This window comes from Siniperca chuatsi, linkage group LG18 (genome assembly GCF_020085105.1).
Source record: "Siniperca chuatsi isolate FFG_IHB_CAS linkage group LG18, ASM2008510v1, whole genome shotgun sequence".
Lineage (NCBI taxonomy): Eukaryota > Metazoa > Chordata > Actinopteri > Centrarchiformes > Sinipercidae > Siniperca > Siniperca chuatsi.
Window position 1 is genome coordinate 5,821,050 of NC_058059.1, and position 12,535 is coordinate 5,833,584.

At 38.6% G+C, this 12,535-nt stretch overlaps 1 protein-coding gene across 2 annotated transcripts; it reads left to right on the forward strand.

The window, feature by feature from the left end:
- The first annotated feature begins 5,700 nt into the window (after positions 1-5,700).
- Positions 5,701-12,225, forward strand: c9 (complement component 9). 2 transcript variants are annotated; one of them, XM_044175009.1, is made up of 11 exons: positions 5,701-5,859; positions 5,976-6,066; positions 7,404-7,554; positions 7,639-7,780; positions 8,594-8,732; positions 8,911-9,132; positions 9,290-9,530; positions 9,671-9,802; positions 10,333-10,508; positions 11,067-11,301; positions 11,441-12,225. In XM_044175009.1, the coding sequence occupies exons 1-11, from the start codon at positions 5,786-5,788 to the stop codon at positions 11,653-11,655; spliced, it is 1,818 nt and encodes a 605-aa protein (XP_044030944.1). In that variant the 5' UTR covers positions 5,701-5,785; the 3' UTR covers positions 11,656-12,225. The 2 variants fall into 2 exon arrangements, with proteins under 2 accessions (XP_044030944.1, XP_044030945.1); XM_044175010.1 differs by having other exon boundaries at positions 11,458-12,225.
- Positions 12,226-12,535: the final 310 nt, after the last annotated feature.

Genomic DNA, 12,535 nt, shown 5'->3' on the forward strand with positions numbered 1-12,535 from the left:
GCCTACATGAAAATAGCTTACAGTAAGTGGGTCATGAAAAATGTTGTCAATAATATCATAAGAAAATAGATCTGATTTCATTTTTTATACAACACAATATAATATAACAAGACAATGCTTGCCTGTTTTCAAACCCACTTAGTGAACCTGGTAGAGCATTTAGCTGCTAAAAAGCCAGATATTTCCCTCAGGAGCTGGTGGAGACCAAAATGAGTTAAAAGTTAAAAGGAGAGTGAATATTGGACTTACATTCATCAGGTGGCCAGAAACATGACTCCATATGAATGCTAATGTTGCTCCGTAGGCCCTATCTGCTGGATGTGTAAATAAGCAACTGTGCACCATATCAACTTCAAAGGTGACAACCTATGTCAGTGTTGTCTTAACATCTTGTTTCTGTTGCCCCCATGTGGCCAAAAAACAAGTTATTGCAGCTTTAATTTTTCAAAATATATTGATCTCCCAAGTAAGCCCCTGCTCCCAAGCCTTTAAAGGTGGGGTATGCAATTTTAATCCAATACATGTCTTTATGTCGAATTCAGCGATTATCTCCTCGTGGTCCGCTAGCGGTCCGTTCTGTGTGCGCGTTGAAAACACATCCGGCCCTGGTTCTGTAAATGCTAAACAAACAAAGTGACTGGGACCGGGCCACACAACACCATTCCAGCCATGATTTGTGTGTCGGGTAACGTTAAATGACTTGCCCACGGACATTCAGCTTACTTTCTAGTTTGCCAAGCTATGCTGCTGTTGTGATGTTAGCTACAGTAGCAGGAGAGTTGTGAGTATCGCTGTCTGGAGCTGGTTTGGCTCTGGGAAACTGTCTTGTCCTCTCTGGCTGTTACTGTACCAACAGTTTGCCAACCCATAACCTAGCTAAGCTAACCCACAACATAGCTAACGTTAGTTTTATTACTTGCTCTTTATCATGGTATTTGTCATGGTATAGGATTTCTCCAGAATCGCATACCCCACCTTTAAGTAATGTCGAAAAATAGGCAGTTACCAGCTTTTTCATTGTTATTGTTATTCAGTACAGCATATATTTCAGTATAGCTCATTGTAAAAGAAATATGAAACATGATTATGATTTTCTTTTGTTTCTATTGTTTAATGGGGCAGAATGGCTAGAAAATGGCAAAGGCATAGCTGAGATGAAGCAAGGATTCCTTTTTGCTCAGCATTTGTGGCAGAAATTGCTTCTAACACTGGTAACTGGAAAACCACGAATATATAGCACCTTCCTCAGCCAACACTGTGGGTCCACAGCATTGGATGACTTTCAAATTAAAAAGCTCATTCATATCATTTAAACGTTATGTACACTGATATCATATCATAAAATGTAGAAGGAGTGAAGGGAAAGATGAGTCCAAACCAGAGAGGAAAGCTCTAATGTTGCTAACACAGCACAATTTTTGAAAGACCAGGCACTACATTTCCTTCTCCATGCACTAGTGTGATTGCAATTACAGTAAACAGATGGCTGAAAACGGGTCATCAACTTCCTCAGTATAAATGTCTATTTTGCTTTTGTTACCATATAGGGATTCAGCCATGTAATGACAGTTTTTATATTTGCTGTTCTAAGCACTGAGCGCCAGTTATGATATTCCCAGGAAGAAAATCCTCAAGCCACACAGGAAGTGTTTTGTTTCATGTTTGCAGAAGCCTCAATAGATGTTTGTTTGGGATAATTAAGAGAAGAACTGGGTAGTTAGTATAAGCAGGGATAGCCACAATTAAAAAGACAAAGAATTCTATCTTCTTCAACAGAAAAATCAAAGAAATAGAAACAAATGATTGGGAATGGAAATCAACCATTTGTATAGCTACAAAACTATAGTAAACATCAACACTGAGATCTGCACTAACAAAAGTTGTGATGTCAATGTGGCTTTTTGTTGTGGACTGGTAGTTTGGTGTGTATGGGAAGTGGTGTTGGAGCAGCATGAGAGCATCAGTATACATTTTTACATTCTATAAGAAATCTCAACATTTCTGCACTATTAGTATGGTCAGACACTCGTAGGGGTGAGTGAGAAAATGTGTTTTTATTGATTGACCCTTTAGACTGTTAAATATATAATTTATATCATAAATAGCAACAGAATCCTTCATTCATCCTTCAACACAAAAATCAAGGCATTAGAGTTACTGGTCAAATACACAGCTTTGGTGTTTTGTTTTTCAAAAATTCTTTGGGAGTGAGTAATACATTTAATACAGAGACGAAGACAAAGTAGCTTTCTCGATAAAAGTGGTTCATTGTGCAAAGTTGCTCACAAACAAGAGTAAGAACATCTGACCTTCTCACGCCAACCCAAGCAAACTTAAATTAATAAATAAAATCTGATATTTTAGTAGAAAACTAAGCTATGTTGCTGCTTAGCTTTACATCTTTTAAATGGAGCATTACAGATCTGACTTCACCTCATTCCCTGTAAGGGAGGCTGTTGGAGATTTCACTATTCCAGGAATAAAATTGAATTGCTCACATGAGCATGGATTTTTTAAATTCAGATAGCCATCTTTTGTAAACCATGGTGCTATAAAAACTGAAACCATCACAGAGCCAACCAACCATGAGAACAGCCAGATGTAACGGTCACATCTGCACCTATTACTTCAACCCAGATCCTAGTCATATATAGTCATATGCATATAGTTTGGCAAACAGGTGATTTTTTGGCAAACAAAAACAAATGATTTTGTCTGATGTTAAAGAGAGTACACTGTACAGTATACTGTATGTTGCAGGTTGAGAGTTGAGAAATGATAGAGAAAGGGACAGAGGAAGGACATTCTTCCTGCCTTTGTATCCTATGTTCTGCTGACAGGCTAGTTTTTAGGAGATGAGCCCCTCAAAAGCCAGATTACTGACTAGCTGACAGTTTGTTTTCCCCTTCAGTCACCAACCACTGGAATGATCTTTTTCATTACATCTTATTAAACATTTAATACTATCAGACTTTTGTTTATAATTGCAGAACCCCAGAACGAAATGCATGCATCTCTATCTGTATTTGCAATTTATATTGTGCTTTATACCTTTTTACCTCTATACCTTTTTACAAATGTTCTGATATGTATCAATGCAACACTATTCATATACTGTACATCATAAAATCAGGGATAGCAAAATATGTTTTCTCGTATAAGATTTCGAGGCTGTTACCCTTCTCCTTTCAATGACATGCCTCTCTGGTCCAGCGTCACTGTCTGATGACGTTGGATTAAAATTATGGTTCCCTGTTCTTCTGAATGTGATTAATTGTCTGTTTAGGTAAGTGACACACCCATTGCAACCGCACACTTGCATACAGAAGTACATGTTGGATACTATTTACTTATGTAAAACTTTCAGGTGATTCTGGTAGGAAAAGGAAAAGTATGGGACACCCTTTCAAGAAACAGACTACAGATGGCACGAGTCAGCACATACACATTAGAGGATTTATTTTTATAATAGAATGCTGACAGAGACAATCTAATGGGAAGTGTCCTTTCCAGTTTATGACAGGAAGGCCACAATCCAAACATCAAGCATTTAGGGCGTGAATCTTGGAACTGACTGCCACCACAACCAGAACCTAAGATAGCTACTTATCTCCAGTCCATAATTGAGGTAGTCTTAGATTTTATCCTCTCTTTCTCTCTCTGTTCTTTTAACTCCTAACTGCCTTCACTGCTCTTGGCCATTTCAGTCTAAAAATACAACATAAAGCAGTAGGGCAAGTGGCAATGCAGGAAGCAATGTCATCATATTCTGTCGCACATGATGACAAATTCTATAGGATATAGTGTGTAAATTACAGTAAAGCGGGGCAATAAGCTGTTCCACAAGTGTTTCCACACAGTTCCAGCCTTCCCCCCAAAAAACAGGAAGTCTTTCTAGTCAGGAGAAATATTGGCCAAGCACCTTACCTACCCTCTGGTTTCCTGAGAAAGCTGGGAGGAAACTGCCGAATCTTTTAAAAGTGGTGACCTAAGCACATATTTGTGCCTCTCCAGCGGGCCATGACCACATAGCCCCTAGACTACCCCAGCTCTGCTTGCAGACATAGGGAAAGAACCAGAACAGGGCAGCCCCCAGATTGACTTTGGAGACATTAGGGAATAGTCCGACTGTGTTTATTTAAGTCAGCAGAAAATACTTGTCAGCATGCTGAATACTAGAATTTAACATCAGTTTTACTCTCTCATAGGGATGAAAGCAGATGATTTATCAGCCTCTTAATGTTGCCAAACTTCTGTGCCCATGAATAACGATCTCAAATGATTAGCTAATTTGATCATAATCCTAATGAGTCCTGTCCACTTTTAAATTCACTACTGCTTTCCTCTCTCTACACTGAGAAGTGTTCTGTTTTCCAGTTTTTGTAATTTATACACGCTGCACTCCCTCCTTTTGAAGAACAAAGTACTGCAGACTCAGCAAAAGCCACTCAGATCACATGACAGATCATTAGGCGCAACAGTTTAAAACTTCCTGTGCATTGTGCAAGGCTTGTTTTAATATATTTCTAAAATAAAACAATGTTTGACATGTCAGAGACAGTAATTAGCGCAAGAGTAAGTGTATAAACTGTTTTAGTCTCTATATTGGTGTGTTCCCTCACCATATTCAAAAACAGTGTGAATGTAAGACATGACCACACAATACTAAATACTGCTGTTATCTGTTTGACGCTGCCATCTTGTGGACAAAGAGCACATGCTCAACAAACCTGAGCAGCACCACACACAACACAATCTATCACCTTACATGACGGTTTTCCAAACATCTTTGATGTTGGAAGTTGCAGCGAGTGCGTGCATGGTTGAATTTTGATAGTCCTGCCATTCAGTTTCCTAATCTCAGATGGTGACCTAAATGTACTGTTGATGTTTGTTGTCAATGTATTACAAGGCAAAACCTACCTCTTTAAATATTTGCTCTGCTTTGCTGTCTGAATGATTGCATAATCTTGGAATCACAGAAATTAACAAATTGGCTCCAAATAATACAAGAATTCTTAAAATAAAAACCAAAACGCAATAAATGACCTTTAGCTTTGTGTATAAATAATGTGTATGCACTAAAAGAAAGGCCAAACTTGACACAGTAGTATTAAGAGTGTTTGTAAGCTTTCGTGTGCTGCCCCAAGTGCTTGCCTTTCACCCAGTGCATGCTGGGATAGTTTCCAGCTTCCTATGACTCTGAGGAGGACTGAATGGCTACAGAACAAATGACTGCTCTTGGCCCCTGAATCACTAGTTCAAATAATATACATTGCACATTTGATTAATTTCTTCATTTATACCAAATGAATCAAACTAGGTGTAATGCTAAATAAAAAAAACTTATGATCCACAGGAGGCAGCCATTTATATTTATTTATCCCATGGCTTCAACAGGGCTTTGTTTCACTGGCTTTTAGTAAATCAAGGTATAGTTTCAACCAATGGATACACAGTTATATAACAGTTTTGCAGAGATGATGAGAAGAAATGAATCATCATGTTTACTTATTATATATTTGGAGAGGCTTTGCTCACACTGTGAAGAACAAAATATGCTGACTGGATGAGCAAGGTGTTTTAATTCACAACAAACACTGTAAACTCTGGTTTGGGAGTTTCCAAACACTGAATCGATATCCATGCAGCTGAAATCCACACTATTGACTTGGACAACAACAAAATGGTCCTTTTGCAATTGGATAATCATTGATAGAGAGGTAGCTTAAAAGACTAAATAGGGACAGACACATAACACCATTTGTCTCTTCAAAGGTTCATCATGAGGATTGAGGTCGCTCTTCAGCTGGGCTTCTGTGGCCTGTGTCTAACTCTGGCACTTCTTGGAGAAGGAATGTATGTATATTTCCTATTTCATTTACACAACAGCAAGGATGTTGATTTTATTCACTTAGTAAGGATTTGGTAGGCAATTAGACAAAGAGTTGCATCACCTAATATGTGTATTACAGGGGAGTGGAACTTCCTGATCCACCAGCAGTAAACTGTGCTTGGAGCCGCTGGTCAGAGTGGAGTTCTTGTGATCCTTGCACGAAAACCAGAGTGAGTCCATTAAAACTCTATAGTTAACGCCAGTGACTACAAAACTCAATTTTCATTAGTCTAATCACAATGCAGTACTAGCTAACACGTCGCAAACTATGTTGCCCTATTAAAGCCAAAACACAAAACTACATATTTGGTCCAAATTGAGTTTCGACCAGAATCTGACTTCCTGGCATCTGTTTTTTTAAGATCTAGAAAACAGGTAAAAACCAAACTGTACTCCTGCTAGTAATGGCTAGCTGGTGACATAGCCTTAGCTAAAGTTAATTAACTTTAGGTCCTATAGCTAACAGAAAACTGACAAATCATTTTTGATGCTCCAAGAAATTAGTAATTGAGTTTGTTATACCACACAGTAGCTAAATCTAACTTTAGCGTAGCAGAGTAGCATTAACTGCCATCTCCGCTGCCTCTGACTCTAGTGGAAGTCACGTTAGTGGATGTGGTTAAAATACCTTTAAATCTCATATATAAAAGTATTTATTTTATCGAACTAATCACTTCAAATGGACAGCTGAAGAAATAAGAACACATTTTGTTTGTAGATACTGTATTTTCCCTGTGCCCTTTACTGTAGATTGTCCATAGGCCTACATAAATTGCAATATCTTAATGTTCTTGAGGTTTTCTGTAAGTCTGTAACAATCAAGCCTAAAAAGGCATAAAATTAAGGTTTTTCAACTTATATATCTTTTACATAGTTTGGCTAAGAGCCTTAAAGGGACAGTTCAGCCCAATATCAAAAATACATATTTTTCCTCTTACCTGTATATGCTATTTATCCATCTAGATTGTTTTGATGTGAGTTGCCAAGTTTTGGAAATATCGGCCTTAGAGATGTCTGCCTTTTTTGAATATAATGGGACTATATGGCACTGTGGTGCTCAAAGCGCCCAAAAAATACATTTGAAAAATTGAACAGCAATGTCTCTTTCTAGAAATCATGACCCAGTTACTCAAGATAATCCACAGACCTTGTTGTGAGCAGTTTCATGCAATGAAATGCAGTTTCATACAATTGCCAACTGTATCACCACGCAGAAGGAAGCGTGCAGTGGAACAGCGATACTGCTAGCTCACCTAGCACCACTGAGCGAGCTAATGTTACAGCTCAGCCGAGTAGGAAGCAATTAATTTTTACATCCTGCACTGTCACAAGCACGAGCCTCTCGTCCATGAGTAGATGCACACTTTATATTTTTGATTTTGGGGTGAACTGTTCCTTTAAACTTCAAACCCTTTCTTCTCAACTTCACTTTCTGTAGTTACTGCTCTCTGCCTTTGTAAGAAAGTGTAGATGCTTAACAAAGAGTGTTATCATTTGTGATCCTCAGAGGCGTTCTCGAGGTGTAGAAGTGTTTGGCCAGTTTGATGGTGAGTCCTGCCAGGGATCACTAGGGGACAAGGAATTCTGTATAACAGATGCTGAATGTGAGCTACCACCTCCCCGTGTGTGCTCCGACTCAGAGTTCCAGTGCGAGTCAGGTACTTCAGCTTATTTTAAGTCACCTACAGTACCTTTCTCTTTATTATTTTAGGCCCCTTAGTTCAACCCCCATCTTTACACAGGTTCTTGCATCAAGAAGAGATTATTGTGCAACGGGGACTATGACTGTGAGGATGGATCAGATGAGGACTGTGATCCTTTGCGTAAACCCTGTGGTTCGTCAGTCCTGGATAGCAATGAGCAAGGAAGGACAGCAGGATACGGGTAAGAGTGAGTTATTAAAGAGCTAATTTAGCTAATCAGCTAATCAAAGAGTCAAACAGTAATATGAAAGCAAAATGGAAGCTTTGTCACCACAGTGGGGAGCACTTGCATCAAGACGGAACATTTGCCCATTCATGGTGACCATACATAACAAATGAATTAATTAATCAAAGCAGTATTCAGAGGAGATACTTTCCTATTTTATCTGAGTTGTTTTTAATGATAATGATCACTGTAAAAAACATATATGTTTTGTACTTGAATAATATCTAAAATAATAGTTTGACATTTTGGGAACTATCCTTAGTCACTGTCTTGCCAAGTTAGATGAGAACTTCAAAACCACTCTCATATCTGTATGCTAAAATTTAAGCTAGAACCAGGAGACAATTAGCCTAGATTAGCTTATCATAAAGACTGGAAGCAGGGAGAAAGAGCTAGCCTGGCTCTGTCCAAATGTTAAAAAAACCTACCAGCACTCACCCTCACTAATTAATATTTTATTTATTTGATATTGATTTTTTTCCCTTGAAAAGAGCCAGGCAAGCAGTTTCCCCTTGCTTCCAGGCTTTATGCTAACCTAAGCTAACCAGCTCCAACTTCATATTTAACGGACAAATATATTAGTGGTATCAATCTTCTCCTCTAATTCTAGAGGACGAGCACATTTCCCAAAATATCAAACTAGTCCTTTAAGTAATATAACCTGTACATGAATAGTATTCTCAAGTACTCTTCAAACTTTTGAATTTCAGCTAAGTAGGCATAATACTGTATATAGTCTTAAAAGTGGCCACTGTGTTCATGCACCAGAATCAACATCCTGGGTGCAGATCCTCGAATTAACCCCTTCAACAATGATTACTTCAATGGGCATTGCAATCGAGTGAGGAATCCAAACACTGGGCGGCACGACAGGCTCCCCTGGAATATTGGTGTGCTCAGCTATGAGGTTAGCCAGAACCATTTCTCTTATTTTATCGCGAGGATGCATTCACTATATGTATGTGCATTTGAGTGTGTGTAAAATGATGATGAATACACAGTGTGACATGTCCTCATTGACACATGTCAATGAGGATTCTGAAAATTCTGTCTTCCCTTGACACTTTGGCTCCCTGTCTTTCCAGACTCTAGTGGAAGAAACCGTTTCTAGAGAAATCTATGAAGACACACACAGCCTCCTGAGGGAAATGCTGAAAGAGATGAGTGTTAAAGTTGATGCCGGACTTTCCTTCAAATTCAACCCAAGTGAGCCGTCCTTGTCCAATTCTTCTCTAAAGTTGAATTTAGAGCATCAATACGAAAAGAAAACAATGATTAAGGAGGTCTCAGAGTACTCCACCATTAAGGTAAATGTCAGCCAGTGACAAGTAATTCACACTGCAATTTATAAGTAGTTCATAGCACATATAGCAACATTAACTACAATTTTAACCAAGACTATCTCAAACTATACATACCATCTGCATCTGTATTCACTAATACTTCTACTCTCCTCACACTCAGAACAAGAGCTTTATGCGGGTGAAGGGCAAAGTACAGCTGAGCACCTACAGGATGCGCTCCCGTGAGCTCCAAGTGGCCAGTGAATTCCTGGAGCATGTCAAATCTTTGCCTTTGCAGTATGAGAAGGGTATTTATTTTGCCTTCTTGGAGGACTATGGAACTCACTACACCAAAAACGGGAAGACTGGTGGTGAATATGAGTTGGTCTATGTTCTCAACCAGGACACCATCAAGGAAAAAAGTATGTGTACCCCAAGTGTTTCTTGTTTTCTTTTGTTTTGATTGTTTTTGAAGTTAATTTCTCCGTCATGTGATTTCTCAAGTCACAATTTTGACTAACAGTGATAAGCACTCATCCTCTATACTTCATGATTCTTCCAGATCTGACAGAGAGAAATGTTCAAGAATGCGTCAAAATAGGCATCACTGCAGAATTTGGTGGCACGGCTTTGACTGATGGAGAAGCACACTTGAAACGTGACGAGTGTGATAATGTAACAACAAAAAACGCAGGTCTGCTTTCCATGTTTTACCTGATCACACTGATTAGTAAAGCTTAGTAAAGTTAATGTTTAAAGGAAAGGTGCAGATTTTTCAAGTCTATCTGTCTACTGTAAGACATTAGGGACAAAATCCACAGCCCTTGTTCCATGCAAAATTGCATTCTAAAGTTCACACAAGGCTAATATGCTTCAGCAGTGTGAGTTAGTCAAATTGAATGGGTTTTTTTTGTCCTGTTAGTAACATGTAGGTTTAGTGCAAGAGTTTTATCCTGGCAATTCAACTACCAAGACGTACCCCTTCTCCGCAGCTCAGCAAGGAAAAGCTGTCTGAGGAAACAACGAGGGAATTTCGTATATAAAAGGCCGTAACTTTGGAAGATTAAGATAGACTTGTAAAAAAGAAAACCTAACCTCTAAAACGTAACCTCTCTTTTCTTATGAGGACATTGTGCACAGATACTGTGATGAGTATGAGTAAGGTTTATATTAATGTATCACTTGTGGAAAGTCACTAAAAGTTGGTCCCCTGTTGCTACACAGCTAGTGTTTCCGGAAAAGCAGTGGTGGACAAGGTGATGACATCAGTCAAAGGAGGTACTCTACAAAGTGCTGTTACTATGAGGGCTAAGTTGAATAAGGAAGGGGTGATGGACATCGCTACATATCAGCAGTGGGCCAGTTCCATCGCTGATGCCCCTGCACTGATTAACAGTGAGGTAGGAATGATAGATTGGCAAAGTGAAGCTGTAACAACATCATTATAGGTATGATGACAATGTTTTTAGCAATGCTAGCGGCATGGCAATGTCAGTCTGTGGGTCGGTGGGTCAGTGGGTTGGTTAGTCCACCACTTTGATCCAGACTGAACTATCTCAACAACTATCTGATGGATTACCATGAAATTTTGTACAGACATTCATGTCTCCCTCAGGATGATTTGTAATAACTTTGGTGACTCCCTGACTTTTCATCTAGTGCCATCATTAGGGTCAAAATTTTAATTTGTCCAATACTTTGGTTTATGACTAAATACCTACAAAAAAAATGACATTCCCATCACCCTCACCTGATCAAATGTTAGCATGCTAAAACGCTAGAAATAAAGATGGTGAACATGGTAAAAATTATATTTGCTAAACATCAGCATATTAGCATTGTCAATACAGCCTTACAGAGCCGCTAGCATGGCTTTAGACTCTTAGTCCTGTTATAGAACGTGGCAAATAAAAGATGATGTGATGTAATTTTTGCACGTATTCTGTTGTTTCTGACAGCCAGAGCCCATATATATGTTAATTCCATCGGAAATGCCAGACGCTAACTCCAGGATATCCAACCTGAAGCAGGCCACAGCAGACTATGTAGCAGAGTATAATGTGTGCAAGTGTAAGCCTTGCCATAACGGAGGCACTCTTGCTCTGCTGGATGGAAAGTGTATGTGCCTGTGCTCTCACTTGTTTGAAGGCATGGCCTGCCAGAATTACAAGGGTGATAAAGCTAAAACCCCAGGTAAGAGTAAACAGTGGGATATAAAATATATCAAAACATGCAGTATCCCAACATACCAACAAGGACATTTATATCATTTAGATGATTTTTCTTTTATGTGCTAATTTGGACAATGTTTCCCTACGGGGAATCAATAAAGTATTTCTGATTTTGCAGGTACAAGACCTACTATTAATCCGGAAGGTAACTGGTCATGCTGGTCTAGCTGGGCCAGCTGTAGCGGAGGGAAACGCACCAGGACACGCTACTGTAACACAGACGGGCTCCCTGGAGCTGTGTGCAGAGGAGACACCAACAGTGAAGAACACTGCTAGGCAGATAAATAGTCATTTAACAGTCTCTCCCTCTCTCTGACACACACTGTACACACACAACTTATGTTGAAAAGATAAAAATCTAAAGATTTAAAGTCAAGTAATTTTTGTCTTTACATGCTTAGTTCGGAGAACAGAGCCATCTTGAGGTTGGTAATCGATAACGCAGTTAATAAACTTACAGTTTTTTTATGTGTAGATAGATTTTTTGTTTATTTGTGATTCAAATATGTGGAGTTTTAGTATACAGTATCAATTGTAAATATATATACACATATGGATTTAGTAGAAGATGATCTCTGTGAAACTTAAAGAAGCCACTGCACACAAGTCTTCTGGATTTTTTATTTTTATTTTTACAAATGAAACACATTTAATCAACAGTAACAGCTACAAAACAAGTATCAAGCATAACATGTCAATAATTTTAATAAAGATGTAGTGCCACAGTCCTCCACTCAATACTGTATACTGTATATACTGCATTATATCAACACTATTGCTGATTTAACTGAGCCTTGTAAGTTCTTTTCATTTCAGTCTTTGTCGCAACTTAATGTTGCTCCATTGTGATACAATAAATCAAATTAAAAGCAACTTCCCAAAATCATTTCATTCAAAAGTCTGTGTTGTCTTTTACAGCCCACAGCACCCTTGACAGAAAAAAGAGCATGTCCCATTTAATAATTAATGAGTCTTTTTTAGATCTAAAAGAACTTTGGCTTTTTGACTACAAACAACACTGTGTCTTTCCACTTTAGTTCATTTAAAATAGTGTTGGGCTGAAGTATGTATTAATGGGCAAATAACTCATCTTTAAAGCATGGACACATTCCAGCTGGCTGTGCTGCACAAATGAGAACCAGATGAGTTGAAGGAGGACGGAGAGAGAACTGACACAGAGAACTAACTAGAGATTA